This window comes from Urocampus carinirostris, chromosome 5, assembly GCF_059441175.1.
Source record: "Urocampus carinirostris isolate Australia breed hairy pipefish chromosome 5, RoL_Ucar_1.0, whole genome shotgun sequence".
NCBI classification, from domain to species: Eukaryota; Metazoa; Chordata; class Actinopteri; order Syngnathiformes; family Syngnathidae; genus Urocampus; species Urocampus carinirostris.
The window spans coordinates 12,017,990-12,038,626 of record NC_142353.1 but is presented as its reverse complement, the minus strand read 5'-3'; the positions used below and the strand labels follow the sequence as shown (position 1 = coordinate 12,038,626).

The 20,637-nt window shown below is 38.4% G+C and overlaps 1 protein-coding gene across 1 annotated transcript; it reads left to right on the top strand.

Annotated features, from left to right (window-relative positions):
* The first annotated feature begins 515 nt into the window (after positions 1 to 515).
* On the top strand, positions 516 to 20,557 carry acaa2 (acetyl-CoA acyltransferase 2). The gene is made up of 10 exons (XM_088335760.1): positions 516 to 660; positions 5,349 to 5,515; positions 5,576 to 5,704; positions 8,656 to 8,772; positions 8,850 to 8,997; positions 10,227 to 10,402; positions 13,254 to 13,383; positions 17,521 to 17,591; positions 18,419 to 18,573; positions 18,651 to 20,557. Exons 1-10 carry the CDS (start codon positions 645 to 647, stop codon positions 18,730 to 18,732), a joined length of 1,191 nt encoding a protein of 396 aa, XP_088191886.1. The 5' UTR covers positions 516 to 644; the 3' UTR covers positions 18,733 to 20,557.
* Positions 20,558 to 20,637: the final 80 nt, after the last annotated feature.

Below are 20,637 nucleotides of genomic sequence, written 5' to 3'. Positions count from 1 at the left end.
ATTGTTTTAATATTAATAACAAATACATTGCATGCATGTCCCCTGCCCACTGCCCGATGATTGCTGGGATGGGCTACAGCACCACCGCGACCCTACTGAGGATAAGCGGTGCAGCTAATGAGATGAGATGAGACATTGAATAACTGCTTATTTCCTTAGACAATACTCACTATTTCACATGTTACAATGACAATAAATTATATTCTATTCTATTCTTATCTCATCTTATCTCATTAGCTGCACCGCTTATCCTCAGTAGGGTCGCAGGGGTTTTATTCTATTTAAAATATAAAAGACCTGCAATATTCAGGTTGATTGCAATTAATCCAGAATGCATGACGTTTTTATTTCTTAATTGCCTTACAGAAATTAAAGGACTTCATCACAATATTCTATTTTTCTGAGACAGTCCCGAAGAAAGGAACGTTGCCACTACCAAAATGGAGTCTGCGTACGTATCTAAATGAGCCTCACCTATATTGTATATACTTATTTCTATGCCCGGCTGCTTTTCGAGTTTTGTAGGGGAAAGGTCGCATTTGTGTGCAGCTTTGAGCGCTTGATACATTTATTTAAAGCGATCTCAAGATCATTCAATATATATCCCCCCCCCCCTAACTCGTTTGGACTTTTTCTTCTTCAACATGTCATTGCTCAGAGGTAAATATGCTCTCTAAAATATGATATCAATGCCTACATTTCAGTTAAAGGACTTGGAATTCGTCATCAACTGAAGTTGTTGCAGAGATCTTTCCAAATGATTATAAAATCGAAATAACCATTGACGTATTCGCTTGTTTGGTTTAGTTTTTAGTACTTAGACTTGCAATTCGTATTCTGTAGTTTGCTTTAAGATTACTTTTTGTTTGATTTATCAATGTTGTAAGTAGAGGTCACCTCAACAATGTAAATTCAGCTACACACTGGTAAAAAAAACAATTAGATACTAAGAATCTTAAAAAATGTGATTCCACAAGTAAAGTCATACATTACAGATTATTATATGGTAAGTAACATTAATTGATAATTATTTTGCCGTAAAAGGCTATTCTTGTTCGAACATCTAGTTTTGTTTTGCTTTTGTGGTGTAGCTAATTCTGTTAAATTCTAACAAAAAATAAAACAATTATTAAAAATTTTAAAATATAATTTAATGAGGTACCACATAAATTAGCGATGATGGTAGGTAACAACAGTTAAGAATATTTTTCCGTGAAAGGCTCTGATTGGTTAATCGCGGGATTAAGTACTTCCTTTTTTTATTTTTATTTATTTTTATTATTATGAAGCTAAAACTATTAAAACATCCATCCATCCATTATCTGCACCGCTTATCCTCAGTAGGGTCGCGGGGGTGCTGGAGCCCATCCCAGCTATCTTCGGGCAGTGGGCAGGGGACACCCTTAACTGGTTACCAGCCAATCGCAGGGCACACAGGGACAGACAACTCGCTCGCTCATTCACACCTAGGGACAATTTGGACCGGCCAATTCACCTGAAATGCATGTTTTTTGGAATGTGGGAGGAAACCGGAGTGCACGGGGAGATCATACAAACTCCGCACAGGAAGTCCGGTAGCTGGATTTGAACCCATGACCTCAGAACTGTGCCGCACACGCGCTAACCACTGCGGCGCTGTGCCGCCCCTATTAAAACATATATTTTTTTAAATGTAAAGTAAAATACTTCAAAAAAAGTCAAAGCCTAATAACAAAATAAAAAAACGTAAATGGTGTCAAGTCATGTTTATTTGTGTAGCCCTTTATCACAATGACTCTCAAAGGGCTGCACAGACCACAGATTGTTGCAAACTACAGACTGCACTATCCCATGATTTAAAACTTACACGAGGGCAAGGAAAAACTCAAAACCTCAACATGAGGTAAATGAAGAAACCTTGAGAAGAGGTAATCCCCCTTCCAGGACGACCAGGCTGCAATGGATTTTGCATTAACAAATAATACACAGATATTGTCAATGTGAAAATATAAGTGTGTTTTAAGTCTATATTTAAAAAGTTCCACTGAGGTTGCAGATCGAATCTCAGTGGGCAGAGCATTCCACAGCACTGGGGGCCAAATGGAGAACGCTTTCGAACCTGCGGATCTCTTCTTGGTTCTTGGATCACAAGTAGACCAGCATTTTCAGTGCAATATCGTTTAACTATGTATTTTCAAACTCTGGAGTTAGGTGAAGGTTTAGGGTTATGAACTAGAGTTTGAGATCAATATTAGGGTTCTAAACTAAATGTATAGCCCTAAATCACGAAGAGTCTCAAAGGGCTTCACAGATTATTACACTATATTACACAGACTATTTTTCAGCCGACGAGAAGAGTAGGTTATTCATATGCTATGGAGTAGAAGTGAGTTTTAAGTTTAGATTTAAACATTTCCACTGAGGTTGCAGATCGGATCTCAGGGGGAAGAGCATTCCACAGCACCGGTGCCCGGATGGAGAACGCTCTCGAACCAGCAGAAGACTTCTTTGCTCTTGGGATCACCAGAAGACCGGCACTCTCAGATCGTAGGCTTCGGACTGGGACATAGGGGCAAATCAGATCTGAAAGATAAGAGGGAGCAAGTCCATGTATGATTTTGTACAATACTAAGAGAACCTTGAAGTCACATCTATGGCTAACTGGGAGCCAATGCAGGTTAGCCAAAATCGGTGTTATGTGATCGTACTTTTTTGTCCTAGTTAAAAGCCTCGCTGCGGCATTTTGTACCAGCTGAAGAGACTTGATTCTAGACTTCGGGAGGCCAGAGAGTAGTGCATTACAGTAATCGAGACGGGAGGTAACAAATGCATGAATTATAATTTCCGCATCAGACTGAGACAGTATTGAACGGATTTTAGCAATGCTACGAAGATGGAAGAAAGCGGTTCTAGTAATTTTCTTTACATGCATTGCAAAGGATAGATCAGGGTCAAATATGACACCTAAATTTTTAACTGAGTCACTCTGTGTGATGTGACATTTGTCAATGTTCACAGCAGTTTTTGAGAATAAGTCACGGCATTTAGATGGACCAATGACTAACATTTTGGTCTTTTCAGAGTTAAGACGCAATAAATTGAGTGACATCCACTCTTTTATCTCAATGAGGCAGGCCTCCAAATTTCCACAGTTTAGTGTGGGGGATTCCTCCAACGGAAGATATAGTTGAGTGTCGTCTGCGTAGCATTGGAAGCTGATATTGTACTTGCGAATAATATCACCTAATGGAAGCATGTAAATGCTGAAAAGAAGGGGGCTAAGCACTGAACCCTGCGGAACACCGCAGGTAACATTAAAGGGCTCAGATGTCATTTCACCATATTTAACACAGTGCGTCCTATCTGAGAGGTGGGATCTGAACCACGAGAGGACGGTTCCTGAGAGACCAATCCATTTTTCCAACCGTTCTAGTAGGAAATTGTGGTGCACTGTGTCAAAAGCAGCACTAAGATCCAGCAGCAGCAAAAGTGATAAAATGTAGTGTTACAAAATACGTTTGGAGCTAGGATTTGTACCAGGGTGGGGGCAAGGGTTACAGCTAGGGTTATGTGTAGGGCTAGGGTTTGGAGCTAGGGTTTGGGCTGTCAGTTAGGGTTATAAACTGATTTTAGGGTTCCAAAATATGGTTGGGGCTATAGTAATGGTTTGAAGCTAAGGTTTAGGCTCCCATTCTTTTGATCAAAGCTGGATTTGTTCTCTGAATGGTTTTAGAAAAATTGGGAAATTGGCTCAGTGTACGAACCCTAAAAACTTTTAGCTCTGTGCTAGTCAGTCACAAAAACGTATCTGTCACCTACACAAAAGAAAGTGACCCTGTATAAACCTTACCAACATCATATCGATGTTCTTGCCAATTTGAAGTAAGAAAAAAACTCATAATAATGGCCATCGTAACTCTAAAACTTCACTTTTTGTGTTCTACAGAAACTGTATGGACGGCAAAGCTTTACCTCAAGTAACTAATTATTGTTCTTGTGATTACCAAAATGTAACCCTCGCCTTTTCTTTCAAAGGCAAGTGTCGGGAACAGGCGGCTCCGGAGCCGCATGTGGCCCTTTGGCTCCCTAGTGGCTGCCTGCCGCTTTTTAATAATGTTTGATAAAGGAAAAATACATGGTTTCTCCAGGAGGGGCAAACATGACACAAATATCCTTACTTACTTAAATGTAGCATGAAGTTGATTTAATTTGGTGGAAAATGATAATAAACGCAAGAAAAATAGGTACAATGAAAAAATGTATCTTTTATTGAGCATACTTAATCTTTGTATAAAAATTAAATTCAAATCCAAAACAAATTAAACGCAAAGCTTGGTCAGTAGAGACATAAATATGTGTTAATTTTTAGGGACAGGCAAATAAATAAAAAAATAAAATCAAGTAAACATTTTTTTTATCCTTGTAAACCAAGAATAGCTGCAGTACAACAATAAATAAAACAAATATGATATGCATTTTCTGAAGTACTTGCGTTGGTCAACAGCAAAGTCTGTTTAAAAAGAATTTAATGCTTCTCAACAGTTTGAAATAAAGCAGTATTAACAACTGACATTTGATTTTCGGACTGCTTGCATTTAATTTCAAATATGTTTGCCAGGCACTTTCTGGCATAACCCTCATTCTCTTTTTTAGTGATATATATGCGTATAAAATGTACAATCATATCATCAAAACCGCGTCGGCTCAAACGTTACTGAAACGTTACCGATGCAAGTCAGACCCTGTTTGTTCGACTGTGAGACATGCTTTTTAAATGTTCATGTGTCACAGAGCTACCGCCGTGATATCCAAGGTCTGCTTTACGAACTTTGCAAGTACGGTTGTCTTTTTATACGCTGTATGCAGGCTAAAATGCTCCCAATCTTTAAAATATGTGGTACACAAAGTGGATTTGACACCACCATTTCTGTATATTAAAGTTGGCGCTCGAGACAGAGATGCTATTTTTTGCATATCACTCACAAAGGTTTATGATCATCAAACCAAAACTGCATTTGTATCTTTTTGGGTTGTCTCTGTGTGATATTAAAATTAGTTGTATGATCTCAAACCTTTGTGAGTGATAAATATGGAAAAAACACAAAATTCAGTAAAGGCGGCAAATAATTTTTCACAGCACGGACATGCCTCAGTCTGTTGGAAAATCGTGTCTGTTGACAATGAATTCTATTGTCCACTATTTATATTTTTTACTTTTGTCGACTAAATGTGCAGCCAAAGTATACAGTACGTGTTGCCTTGCTTATAAGGCTTATGTGAAGCTTTTATTTGTTTGCATTTCCTAACAAATGTATTTTTTCGGGGTGTCCAATATGGCTCTTTCAATAATGTGGGTTGCCTGCCCTAAGGCGTATTCATCGTGGCGGCCAAGCGCACTCCGTTCGGCACGTACGGTGGCGTCCTGAAGGACCACAGCGCCACAGATCTTGCCGAACACGCGGCTAAAGCGGCTCTAGCTGCAGGGTCAGTGGCCCCCGAGCTCGTCGATAGCGTCATCATGGGGAACGTCATGCAGGTAATCAACCAAAATCCGCGTAAAAAACGACGCCAATTTCCAGTATGTGTTTGTGTTTAGAGCTCGGCGGACGCTCCCTACATTGCACGCCATGTCGGTTTGAGGTGCGGCGTTCCCATCCCGGTTCCTGCTCTGACTGTCAATAGGCTATGCGGGTCTGGTTTCCAGTCCGTCATCAATGGTGCTCAGGTGAGACCGACTCCGGTACTCGTTATGAAACTGATAACCGCCAAATAGGACGTCTGTTATCAGCCAGGTAGAATAAAAAAACCTGATGATGAGTCACTTAACGCCGTGCTATAATGATCAGAAGACAAAAGTTGTTATTAAAATATTGCAAGCATTTATGTTCCTGAAAGAATATATATTATTTTTTTCAAAGAAGTAATAGCACATCTTGATCATTTCACCTCTCTAGCTCTTCATAATGTTCTCAAGGCACTGGAGGGCTGGGCAGTAATCAGTCACATAACCCAAGATTCTTTGTTTTTTTCTTATTTAGATTATAGTTGGATTTTATACAGAAGTCGTAGCACAACTTGGTCATGTCTCATCTCTACCTCCTTAAAATGCGTGCGAGGCACTGGAGTGCTTGGCCATTATCAGTCACTTGGCCAGAGATTCTAAGCATTTATATTCCTCTTTAGAATATTAGATTTTTCTAAAGAAGTAAAAACTAACTTGGTCTTGTTTATTCTCTACCTCTTTATAGTGTGCACGAGGCACTGCAGAGCTCAGCTGTAGTCAGTCACATTTCCCAAGATTTTAAGCATTAATTTTCTTATTTAGATTAATTTTTGGAGGCCCAAGATTCTAAACATTTATATTCCTCTTTGGAATATTTAGATATTTTTTTTTAAAAGGAAAAAATTGTCTTGTTTTTTCTCTACCCCTTTATAGTGTGTGCGGAGCACTGGAATGCTCGGCTGTCACATTTCCCAAACTTCTTAGCATTTATTTTCTTATTTAGATTATATTTGGATTGTTTATGCAAGTTGTAGCACAACTTGGTCATGTCTCAATTCTACCTCTTCAAAATGTGTACGAGGCACCGGAGGTGCTTGCCCATTATCAGTTACGAGGCACAAGATTCTAAGCATTTATATTCCTCTTCAGAATATATTTTATTTTTCTAAAGATGTAGCACAACTTGGATGAATCTCCTCTCTACCCCTTCTTAATGTGCACAAGGCAGCGGAGAGCTCAGCCATAAAGAGTGGTATGACACAAGACTGTAAGCTTGTTCCTCATTAGACTATATTTTGATGTTTTATAGTAGTAGTAGCACAACTTGGTCGCATCTCCTTATACCTTTTCAATATGTGCGCGAGGCACTGGAAAACGGCCACAATCTGTTGCATGGCACAAGATTCTCAGCATTTATGTTACTCGTTAGAATACATTTGGAATTTTCTACTGAAGTAGTGGCACATCTTGGTTGTGTCTTCTCTCTACCGTTACGTAACGTGTGTGAGGTACTGGAGAACTCGTCTGTAATCAGTCACATCGCCCAAGATTCTCAGCATTTATTTTCTTTATTTTTCTATTGAAGTAGCTGCAAAACATGGTTGTGTCTCCTCTCTACCTCCTTATAATGTGAGCAAGGCACCAGTGAACTTGGCTTGTTAGGAATTTTCTAAGCATGTATGTTCCTGTTAGCACGCATCCCCACGGTACTGAAGTTCAGGGTTCAAGTCCGGCTACCGGAACCTTGAACCCTGTTTGCATGTTCTCCCCTTGCCTGCGTGGGTTTCCTCCGAGCAGTCCGGTTTCCTCCCACATTCCCAAAAACATGCATGTCAGGGTAATTGGCCGGTCCAAATTGTCCCTAGGTGTGAATGAGCGAGTGAGTTGTCTGTCCGTGTGTGCCCTGCGACTGGCTGGCAACCAGTTCAGGGTGTCCCATGCCCACTGCCAGAAGACAGCTTGGAGGGGCTCCAGCACCCCCGTGACCATACTGAGGATAAGCGATGCAGATAATAGATGGATGGATGTATGTTCCTCATTAGAATATATTTTGATTTTTGATAGAAATAGTAACACAACTTGGTTGTGTCTACTTCTTCATATGTGAGCGAGGCACCGGAAAGCTGGGCTTAATAGAAAGAATGTGAGAATTTAAATTTTAATCAAATGTATTTAGGCACAACACAGAAAAATAAACATATTAATTTATGTACCACATTAAAAGGAACCAAAGAACTTGGCCTGTTAGGATTATTCTAAGCATTTATGTTCCTCACTAGAATATACTTTGTTTCATCAGTCCAATTTTGCCACAACATTGGATTGAGCATAATGGTTTGCAGCCACCAAAGAGAAGTTCAATGTAGGCAAAAATACAGTAACAGCAAGAAAAAAAACAAAAAAATGTTGGGCCTGACAAAAATGCATTCTTCCCCTGCGAGCAGCAATATGGAATCGGGGATAATGTGATTACACTAATATAGATATTGTTTATTAGTTTTTTTGTTTTCTTTAAACCTAAAATATAATTCAAAATTTGGCTTTGCATTTTACATGATGTTTTACGGGAGTATATTATTGAAAAATATCACTGACCACAATCGCAAAATACTGACTGCAACGGGAATCAATCTTGGGTCACGGCGGTGAGAGTACTGAATGTTAATCACTAGACCCACTAGGGATGTAGATGACAAATGAAAAGGCATTCAATTTTATCTCATTATCACACTTAGTTTTATTCAGAGTACCATAGACGAATGTTTGATAATAGAGAAAACAGAAAGTTATCCTGAACGATATAAACAAATGCAAAAAAGCTTGACGCGGGAAAAAAACTCTCTGGTGTATATAATGACGAATTGTACTTCTAAGGATATTAAATAACTACATTGTAAATATTATGTATTGTGTTCATAGTTTACATTATCAACAACTGATTTTGATCATGTCCCCATGTATTCAAGAACTTACAGTGCTTCATTTCAGTTGACAAAAAGTGGAAAAATGTTATCCCGATTTTTGATAAAAAAGGAGGGTTGTGCATACGCGAGTAAATACATCAGGTATTTTTTCGATTACCGGTAGAAAAGAACAGTTATCGTGCATCTCTCATTAATTATGTGTTTCATGAAAAGTCTGTCAAACAATGGTGACGCGTTCTGTGTTTTCAGGAAATATGTGTGAGGGACGCCGAGGTGGTCTTGTGCGGCGGCTCTGAGAGCATGAGTCAGGCCCCGTACGCCGTGCGCAATATCCGATTCGGCACTAAATTCGGCTTGGACCTCAAGGTCTGATTTGGCATCCAAGACGAGCATTATAATCGACCTTTTCAAAAACGAAACTTAATCTGTTTTTCCATTGACAGCTAGAGGACACCTTGTGGGCGGGGCTTACAGATCTCCATGTGAAAATTCCCATGGGCATCACGGCTGAGAATCTGGCAGAGAAATACAAAATTATGCGCGAGGATTGTGATAATTACGCATATCAGACGCAACAGCGCTGGAAAGCAGGTTGGAAAAGCCGCAAGTGGCCACTTTACATGTAAAATGTTTGTTTTGGATAAAGGACCTAAGTCAGTTCAACTGTCAAAAAAATAAAAATATGTTCTGTTGACATGATAACATTTTGGAATATTGGACTTTGCAGGTTTGTTTTTAAAATAAATTATTTACTTTGAAAATATTTCAGTGTTTTGTTATTGTGTTTTTTATATCCAGAAGTGTATTTATTTTCTCTACCAAAAATACTTTCAAATATGCTATAATTATTTATTATTATTTATAATAATAACTATATTTACTTTTATTTTTTTCGTTTCATGAATATTTTAATATTTTCCTTTCAATTTTTTTGACTAATTGATTACTTTATTACATTTTATAATCATCACTATAATTATTTTATTCATTAATCTATTTTTTCAGTGTGTGTAATGAATATTTGTATTTTTTCCCTTTTTATATATATATTTTTTTAAAGTAGTGTACTTTCAATTATTTTGTTTTTATAATATCTATAAAAGTGTTTTGTCCACTAGACACTCTGTAGGTTTGTTTTTGAAATAAATAAATGTAGTTTTAAAATGGTTTTAGTATTTATTATGTACATATTTTTTATTTTGTACATTTTTTTTAATTTCAACTTATATAATACTTTCTCAATACTTATATTTATATATTTTTCATAATATATTTTTAATAATTGCATTATTTTGCTTTGAATTGAATGCATTTTTAAATTATATTTTGATTTTAGAATTACTTTTCAAAATTATTTAGTTTTCCTTTTTATTATGAAATGCATTTTTAATAATTTTGTATCATTTGCAAAAATATTTTGTCGACTCGAAACTGCAGGTTTGTTTTTAAAATATATATTTCATCTTAAGATCTTTTAGTATTATTGTATTTTCTAATTTGGGAAATAAAATTCATATTTTTTTTATATCTTGTATGATTCATTTTAATTTTTTTGTATGATATTTTATGTATTTATATTTATGTATTTTTATAACATTTTATTTCTTATATGTATATTTTATTGTAATATTTTAATATTAAAATTTTAAAAATATATATTTTAATATTATTTTATTTATATAATTAATACATTATTTTATACATACTGATAAATATTTTTCTTTAAATATTTTCCTTTTTTATTATATAATTCATTTTACATAACATTCTTTGATTTGTTTATTTCATAATATTTATAAAAGTATTTTCCCGTCCCCCAGCTCACGAGGCCGGCCATTATGAAGCCGAAATCGCTCCTATCGAGGTGAAAGCCAAAAAAGGGAAAGCGTTGATGGCCCAAGATGAGCATCCCCGTCCTCAGACCACATTGGAACAAATGGCCAAACTGCCAACGGTCTTCAAGAAGGGGGGAACCGTTACTGCTGCTAACGCCTCTGTGAGTCCTCCTCGGTTTTATTTTAGTTTTAGTTTAAGTGGTACCTTTCCATACCAGCTTCATTCTTTCTAGGACTGTGCTCGTAGCTCCAATTGCTCGAGTAGCAAGGACAATTACTATATTGAAGGCAATTTATTTTGTATCCGTCCGCCCAAAAGAATCCATGTAAACGGCAATGAACAAGGTTCGTACGGGTGCTTGAAATTCTTGACAACACTTGAATTTTAATGTTGTAAGTTTCAAGGTCAGGAAAATGCTTCCATTTTGGGTAAAGTGCTTGAAAATGCTTGAAATTGTTGCCATTGGCATGTTTCTTGTTAGTCTAATAAAAAGAAGTGTGTGTAAATGATACCTACAGCCCTGCTCTGTTGGTTTGTAATTAGTTGTCATTATGGCATTGTCATGTGAAGCGTCACCGCCCCCTACTGGTCGCACCCAAGAGAACAGCTCTATTTAGAAAACCGTCCGTTTTGGATCAGCTCACTGAGTAGAGCTGGCTTTTTCGGCTCCCAAACAGCTCCTCAGATTTTTTGTTTTTTTTTTGATGGTATATTATCAATAAAAATAAAACATCATGCACCAAATCATTTACTAATTAGGAATTTCATAAGTTTTGCAGAGGAAACACATGAAATATAACTTAAAATATTCACAGATCTACAGAAAACATTTTTAATATACAAAACAATTTTAGCTTTTTACACTCTGAACAGTCGAACTACAATGCGAAATCCCTAAATGTGCAAACAATAAAGTAAAAAATACAAATATGAACTCTTCAGTGCTATAAATGAATGATATAATGCAAAAAAAAGAACTATTTACAATTATATTTAGACACCGGTCATCTGAAAACACGATACAAAACATTTTTAAATAAGTAAAACAAAGAGCCTTCTGCCTCGGAGCAGACAATATCGTTAATATGATTCAAAATTTGGCTAATTTTTCTGCTTTTTATACATCCAGTACGTTGTATTTAACTCCATTATTACTCAACACCTACAGAGCTCCCTTCGTGTTTGTAAACAATTGTGGCGTATTGAAGCTGCACGTGCATTGTTGAAGAAGAATGGCAGAATTAATGTCAGTTTATAGCAGCCCATTGAAAGAAAAACGTAGATCATAGATAGGAACAGCTCTAAATAGTGTTTGCAACAACTAACATACTATGACACTGCCCTACTTATGAACGAGACAGGTTCCGAATTTGTCTGTAAGTTTATGCTATGCACTGTGCTTTGGAGCCATCAATATCATTAAAATCAATGCAAATTTGGCTCCTTCTCCTGCGTTGACTCTTTTTTTCATGTACAGTGCTTTCTTTAAGGGTCTCAAACTCTATTTACTTGGACCTCTGGAGCTAGGGTCTAGGTGAAACTTGGCCAACGTAGGTTTTCCACAAGGAAAGTTTTGATTAAAAATATTCCACTCTTCTCAAATATATTTTTAATTGGCTACACAAAATAAGATGAAAAAGTGAAGAATTCATGTGAAACTATAAATGAATACATGTGGAAAAGTACAATTTTCTGCCCACTAAGATTCGATCTGCAACCACAGTGAAACTGTTTAAATCTAGGCTCTTTCTGGACAAATTTCAACGTGTTACCTATTGTTCTCTTATATTGATGATTACTATGTATGTGTACTGTTACCCAATGCTAAATCCATAGCGTGTTGGTTTAAGATCAGGCGATGGTGTAATTGTAATCCTGTGCAGTACTTCGAGACATCTTGTGATAAGGGCTACACAAATAAATGTGACGTGATTTGACTTAAAACACAGTTCTATTCTATAGCTTATGAATGACTCATATTTCACGCTGACAATATCTGTGTATTATTTGTTATTTCAACATCTGTTGCAGCCCCTTCTCAAGGTTTCTTCATTTTCCCCATGTTGAGGTGTTTGAGTTTTTCCTTGCCCTCATGTAGGTTTTAGATCAGGGGATGGTGTAATAAAAATAGTCTGTAGTTTGTAATAATCTGTGGTCTGTGCAGCCCTTTGAGACTCCTTGTGATTAAGGGCTATATAAATAAACATGACTTGACTATAAATTACTCCTTAAATTGCATGGGCTTTACTTACACTAAAGGACAATGTGTATTATTTGACCTCTAGATGTTGCTGTATTGTGTTGTGCAACCAGGATAAGTGCCAGAAATTCAAAATATGAGGTTGAAAGAAGACCAAAATGCACAATTTTACCTTCCCAATTTTTTTGAAAAGACTTTTGAGGTTTTTGGCTAACCGTAGGTGCAGGATGACTTACAATTAGCTCAATATATATAAAATGAATGCAATTCCTCGAGCAATGAGTATTATTTCATAATGCACGTTTCTATCATAAGTCGTGTATTTTGGAATTTTTCAAACTAATATTGTTCTTTTCATTAAATTATTTTTAACACTACTAGGCACTAAATAATACAACTATTCTTTCAAACTTTCATATTACGTTGGGGACAAAGCTTAAGAGGACCGGTTGCGCGCACGGGCTTTTGGGGTTGGGGCGAAAGGATGCCCCATGGCGGTAGGGTTGTCGCCGGTGGGGTTTGGTTATAAACATCCCCCTCCCTACCTGTATGCCAGAAAAGATGTGAGATTGGTTTTAAATTTCATTGGATGTGGACTTGAAAAAGCCTTAAATTTGAATGGAAAATCCTAAGGGAACCCTGGGTAGAGGACTGGGTCTGCTTCTGAACTGAATTTTCCTTTGTATATAGCAATCAAGGTTTTTGGCACAGATCAAACTCATATAATCCTCGTGTTTAGAGGTGCTAGTTTAAAGCAGTACCACTTGTATATTTATTACTCAATCTTGGTTTTTTTTCGGCTACGTTATAGGGCGTGTCGGACGGCGCTGCCGCGTTGGTGATTGCTAGCGAGGACGCTCTCGGTCAACACAAGCTAACGCCGCTGGCCAGAATCGTGTCCTATCATGTGTCGGGCTGTGATCCGAGTATCATGGGGATAGGTGAGTGACTCTCATGTCAAGAATACACTAAACCCCGACAAAAAAAATGCTCTGTGGTGTAATTGCAAGATGAATTTGCCGAATGGTATGGGATAGAAACCTATGGTAATGTGCTACTGCCTTCCAAACCCCTGGTACCCCATATAGAAACATTTAAAAAACAAAATAGTAAGTACTATGTGTCTAAAATATATATATTTGATTAAATAACCCAGCATATCAAATTACATTTAAAGGAAATTATACTTTACCAGCTCGGTGGCCTTGGGGTAGGGCGCCCGCCCTGAGACTGGTTCAAGCCTCGGCCGGGTCATACCTAAGACTTGCAACATTGGTACTCATTGCCTTCCTGCTTGGCGCTCGGCATTAAAGGTTAGAATTGGGGAGTTTGGTCACCTAATGACTCCCAACGCATCAGTTGGGTTGGGCGAGGGGGGCTGGGAATCCCCTCCTCAGTATCGATTTCCCAGAAAGAGTCAGAAAAGACTCTGGCCACCTCCCACTAGGGGTACATGGCTCTGGTAATATATATATATATATATATATATATATATATATACTTTATTTACTGTTTGTGTAATCTGACTTGAGCTGGTCAAGTGGAGTAGCCAGTAGATGCGGACGAGAGAGGAGACAGTGGATTCAAATTAAGACTGATTTAAATTGAATTTAATTGGCTTTATTGTCAATTATATCAATTTAGTAAACATTGCATGAAACTAAATTAGACATGGCTCTCGAGTGTAAACATGTCCTAAAGAGTTTAAAAAGAGAAAAGACTGCCAGGTTTAAAAGGCAAATAAAAAATGTCTACATCGCAGTGCTTAGGGACTAGCCTAAGTTATAATAGTAGCGAATGAAAAAGAATAGTGCATCGTAACAATAGTGCAATGAACAGGGGGGCTGTACATCGGACACCGTGGTTAGCAGCACAGGATCTCCGCAGGGGACCGTTCTCTCTCCGTTCCTACTCATTCTATATACATCGGACTTTAAGTACAACTCTGAGTCCTGCCATGTGCAAAAGTTTGCCGATGACACTGCGATCGTGGGATGTATCAGAAACGGGCAGGAGGAGGAGTACAGGAAATTGATTCAGGACTTTGTCCGATGGAGCGACGCAAACCACCTGCACCTAAACACCACCAAGACCAGAGAGATGGTGGTGGACTTCAGGAGAACCAGAACTCACCCGGTTCCTGTAACCATCAAGGGAGAATGTGTAGAATTTGTCCAGACCTACAAATACCTGGGTGTGCAGCTGGACAACAAACTGGACTGGACTGCCAACACAGAAGCTCTATGTAGGAAAGGGCAAAGCCGACTTTACTTCCTCAGAAGGCTGGCCTCCTTCAACATCTGCAAAAAGCTCCTGAAAATATTCTATGAGACAGTAGTGGCAAGCGCCCTCTTCTATGCGGCAGCGTGTTGGGGAGGCAGCGTCAAGAAGAAGGATGCCTCTCGTCTCAATAAACTGGCTAGGAAAGCGAGCTCTGTTGTGGGCAAAGAGCTGGACAGCCTAACAACAGCAGCTGAGAGACAGGCACTGAAAAAGCTGAGGTCAATCATGGACAATCCATCGCATCCGCTTCACAGCATTATCTCCGGACAGAAGAGCAGTTTCAGTGACAGACTGCTGTCACTGTCTTGTACTACGGACAGACTGAAGAGATCTTTTCTTCCTCATGCCATGAGGCTCTTTAACTCCACCCGGCAGAGTAAAGGCCCACATTAAACCACACCACCTACATTGGATCTTACTGCATTATGTGTTCTGTGTAGCACTATTTAGTTAATCTATATAACATGCTAAAGTGGGCATTTGCACGTCACACTGGGTATTTGTATATTGTTTTCTTTTGGCTTTATCATTGTATTGTTCTCAGCTCAGGGATGCTGCTGGAAATGTGAATTTCCCTTAGGGGATGAATAAAGTATCTATCTATCTATCTATCTATCTATCATGAAAAGAAGTGCAATAACATTTAGCAGTAACAACAACAAAATAAGAAAAGAAGTTGCGTGGATTGTCATGCCCACAGAAGATTTCCTTGCTTCGATTGTTTAGTTTTAAAAAGTCTCGATAGCCCCAATTGTCGCTTGCTTCCAGTCATTCCACTATTCGTGCGCCTTGTTGGTATTTGATCATCACAAGCTTTGTTTCCATTGGAATCTTGTTTTTGCTTCTTCCTTTATCATCACTGCAAGCCCTGGACCCGTAGCAAATATACATAGTACAAAAAATACAGTTTTGTGTTGCCAATTCACAAAGTCTTTACAGAGCATTTAAGGAAAGGACCAGAAGGCATTTTGGGAGGTAGTTCAGCCAATAGCAAACCAGCAATATATATATTTTTCTTATAATGGTTCAGATTGTTCATTGATTACACCCATGCAACTTAGCATGGGTAGCCATCCGCGTGTCATCTTTTTATTACTTGAATCACTTGCTTAGTTTTCCTTGACGTTGCATCCTGGGGGGTCTACTATACAGGACTGTCTCAGAAAATTAGAATATTGTGATAAAGTTCTTTATTTTCTGTAATGCAATTAAAAAAACAAAAATGTCATACATTCTGGATTCATTACACATCAACTGAACTATTTCAAGCCTTTTATTATTTGAATATTGCTGATTTTGGCTTACAGCTGAAAAAAACTCAAAAATCCTATCTCAAAATATTAGAATACTTCCTCAGACTAAGTAAAAAAATAATTTTATAACAGCAAAACTAAATCAAACATTTGAAAATGTCCATTGATGCACTCAGTACTTGGTTGGGAATCCTTTTGCACGGATTACTGCATCAATCCGGCGTGGCATGGAGGCAATCAGCCTGTGGCATAGCTGAGGTGTTATTGATGCCCAGGATGCTTCGATAGCGGCCTTCAGCTCATTTGCATTTGTAGGTCTGGTGTCTTTCATCTTCTTCTTAACTATACCCCACAAATTCTCAATAAGGTTCAGGTCAGGGGAATTAGCAGGCCAATCAAGGACAGTGATGCCATGGTCAGTGCACCAGTTACTGGTGGTTTTGGCACTGTGGGCAGGTGCCAGATCATGCTGGAAAATGAAATCCTCATCTCCATAGAGCTTTTCAGCAGATGGAAGCATGTAGTGCTCTAAAATCTTTTGGTACACAGTTGCATTTACTCTGGACTTGATGAAACACAGTGGACCAACACCAGCAGCTGACATGGCTCCCCAAACCATTGCTGACTGTGGGAACTTCACACTGGATTTCAAGCAACTTGGATTTTGCTCCTCTCCAGCCTTTCTCCAGACTCTGGCGCCTTGACTTCCAAATGAAATGCAAAACTTGTTTTCGTCTGAAAAGAGGACTTTGGACCACTCTGCAACTGTCCAGTGCTTCTTCTCCATAGCCCAAGTCAGACGCTTCTTCCGTTGTCTTGAGTTCAGCAGTGGCTTGACCATGGGAATACGGCTATTGTAGCCCATTTCCCGGACACGTCTGTGAACTGTGGCTTTTGATACCTGGACTCCAGCTTCAGCCCACTGTCTTTGAAGCTCCCCCAAATTCTGGAAGCGGCTCTTCTTCACAATTTTGTTAAGGCTGCGGTCATCTCTCTTGGTTGTGCAGCGTTTCCGGCCACATTTTTCCCTGCCAACAGACTTTTTGTGGATATGCTTTGAAACTGCACTCTGTGAACAGCCTGCTCTTTGAGAAATTTCTTTTTGTGTCTTACCCTCCTGATGGAGGGTATCAATGATGGTCCTCTGGACAGCAGTCAGATCAGCAGTCTTCCCCATACTTGTGATTTAGTTTACTGAACTAAGCTGAGTGTTTTTAAGGCTCAGGAAACCCTCGCAAGGTGTTTCGAGTTAATTAGATGATTCAGGTGATTAGGTGAATAGCCTACTTGTATACTTTTTCTTGATATTCTAATATTTTGAGATAGGATTTTTGAGTTTTCTTAAGCTGTAAGCCAAATTCAGCAATATTAAAATAATAAAAGGCTTGAAATAGTTCAGTTGATGTGTAATGAATCCAGAATGTATGACATTTTTGTTTTTTTAATTGCATTACAGAAAATAAAGAACTTTATCACAATATTCTAATTTTCTGAGACAGTCCTGTACATAAATCAATAAGGGGTTTTCTTTTCATTACGCAGGCCCAGTTCCAGCCATCACCGAAGCTCTGAAAAAAGCCGGACTCTCACTTAAAGATATGGACCTAGTGGAGGTCAGTTGAAATCTGCTCCATGATTATTATTACTAGGTTTTAATCCTCTTGTTTGGTCAACTCATTCAGAAAAAAAACACATAAGTAGGTAAGTGTGTAAGTAGGCAAGTAAGTACCGTAAATTCCAGACTATAGAGCGCACCTGATAATAAGCTGCACCCACCAAATTCTAGGAGGAAAACTGATTTTGCACATACACAAGCCGCACCTGTATATAAGCCGCATGCGCCCACATTTTAACATGTAACACAAACACAAAATTAACCCAAACCCGACTTCAATTGAAACTAAATGTCCTTCATTAAAATCCAAAGTCTAAAAATCACAGCCGGCAAAATGAACGGAAAATGATAACGGTACTTAAGGTTTGATCCAGACCTGCAGAGTCCAGGTCCCGTTGAAGGTAATCCAAGGAAAAAAGTGTATATTTCCAAAGGTAAGGGTGGGAAAAATATATCAGATGAACACATTTACTCACGCAACTCCTTTTTCTTTAACCAACTTTTTACCCCCTCTTCTTTCCTTGTCTGTCCCTCACCTTTAGCGGTCCCCACTTAAACTCGGCACCCCGCGTTTGTTCCGCCCCTCATTTTTCGTTCACACGTGCAAAACATATCAGAATAAGTGTCTAAAATAAATACATTACAAAAATATACAGTTGCAAATACATATTATACTTGGGTTACACATATTTACAAAGAAAGACGGTACACCGAGAGAGTTTTCAAAGCTTTAATAATAATAATATAGCTTTGACAGGGCAGTTAATGGTAGCAACACTCGAGGGGCATCACTAAATTAAGTAAAGACTGTATATGTTTAAAAAGGTGAATGAGGCCTTCGCCCCCCAGTATTTGGCCGTCTCCAAAGCTTTGGGGCTAGATCCAGAAAAAAGCAACGTTAACGGCGGGGCAATCGCTATCGGGCATCCTCTCGGCGCTTCGGGGGCTCGCATCACCGCTCACCTGGTTCATGAACTCAGGTAACGCCCTGTGTCTCCTCGATGTCATCAGCATTTAATTGACAGGGCTCTGAATGATTTTTTTCTTTTCGGGTCAGGCGACGAGGCGGCAAGTACGCCGTGGGATCGGCTTGCATCGGAGGCGGTCAAGGAATTGCCATCGTGCTGGAAAAGTGCTGAGTGTGCAAAACCCACCAGAAAGAAGAATGTCCTAAATGTTTGATCACTCTTTCACACTCGTACAAAAGCTGCTTACTTTTCAAAAGATGTTGTTATGATTAAGAAGCTGGAAGGACTGACTGTTTTGTGGGATGCAAAACACCATTGTGTTTTTCTGTCAACTAATTGCAACATCTGCCCATTTACAAAAAACAACAACAATGCATGACATATTGCAGACTTTTGGCATTTAAAAAGAAATCGTGACATAACTTGATTTACCTTGCTTTTTTCTTTAATGATACAGTAGACCCCTGGGATACAACACAAGGTGGGGATTACAAAGTGTAATAACCGTATAACGGGGGATAGAAACCTATGTTAATTAGTTAATAAGTTCCACTCCTCCCATGTGCCACAGATAAAACATCAACAAATATTTTAAATAGGGTTCCTACGGGTGCTTAAAATCTTTAAAAAGGCTTGCATTGTGATGTTGTGTTTCCAAGGTATGCAAAGTGCTTGAATTTTGGGTGAAGTGCTTGTAAATGCTTGAAATTGCTGCCATGTTTTAACAAGTGTCTCTGGTGGTTTTGCTATGCCATTGCGTTTCTTCTTCCCTCGTGAGTAAAGGCAGCTGGCTTTCGTTTGTGTGGCATTGTACTATGAAGCGTCATCACCCCGTATGGGTCGCACCCAAGAAGACAGATGCATGCTATACCTAAACAGGGCTCTATCAAATGTGTATTAATGAAAAGATTACAGACATTTGTTATGGGCCATGCAAAAAATTAAAGTGTTTCCCAGTGGTCAATTGTAATGGGAACTGAAAACTGAAAATATAGGCTACATTTTTATTGGGAAAGATTTTTCTCATAAACAAATATATTTGCAATTTACTTAACATCTAAAAAATTATATGTTTTGATAAATGCACACACGCTTGAATTTGTCCATGAAAAAAAGGTGGACGAAGCCTGTATAAAGTATGTGTAATATGCAAGCACATAATGAAATAACACAAATATACATGACAAGTAAAATTGAAATTGATTTTCATTTGGTGTGACGTGACTTGTGCGGGTTGAGAGGAGTAGCAGGTGGATGCAGAGGGGGAGACGGATTATTGTTAAAATAATTATTTTTTTTTAAAATGGTCCCAATCACCATGTAACTTGGGCAGTCCACTCAAGTGTGTGCTTTCTTATGGTTTCTTGATGATGTAAATGTAATGTAAATGTACTGCATTTATATAGCACTTTTCAAGTCAATGAAGACCTGCCAAAGTGCTTTACAATGTGCTTCACACTTTTCCCTTTTACACACTAACTAACCGATAGCAGCACCAGCCATGCAAGGCAACTAACTATCTGCTATCAAGGGCACTGGGGATTCAGTGTCTTGCCCAAGGACACTGAAACTTTATTTCCATGGTTATCCTGTTATTGCTTCTCCCTTTAACATCATTGCCAGGCTTGACCCACAACACAACTCCTGTACAAGGAATAGATATCGCTGACTTAGAGACATAACATACGACAGAACATTGCAAGGTTTTTAGATACGCCAAATAACTTGTTTATGTCGAATAGTGGTGTGAAAGCTTTAATGTGGGGCTGAAAAACATTTTATTCCACACGTTAAGGCGAGAACACCGTATCCCGGGGATTTACTGTCGATGAAAAAGCATACATTGAACGTATATTACACGTTTTAAAACTTGAGATATAAACCCTCATAGACAATAAGGGTTTTTGTATTTTCTTTCTCATTTGCCTTAGATTTTTATCACTCCAATTAAGAAAATTTTTACATCTCCTCTAACATTTTGTATTTCTGTTTTGGTTGAATTCAATAAAATACATTTTTGGGGAAACATCTTGATGAATTTTTATGTACACTTGCCACAATTTTTAACATCAATCC

Bases quoted from the DNA above. Each gene is read 5' to 3' on its own strand.
- acaa2 (XM_088335760.1), top strand. The intron at 5,516-5,575 runs GTAATCAACCAA...GTTTGTGTTTAG, and splicing joins TCATGGGGAACGTCATGCAG to AGCTCGGCGGACGCTCCCTA. The intron at 13,384-17,520 runs GTGAGTGACTCT...TTCATTACGCAG, and splicing joins TCCGAGTATCATGGGGATAG to GCCCAGTTCCAGCCATCACC.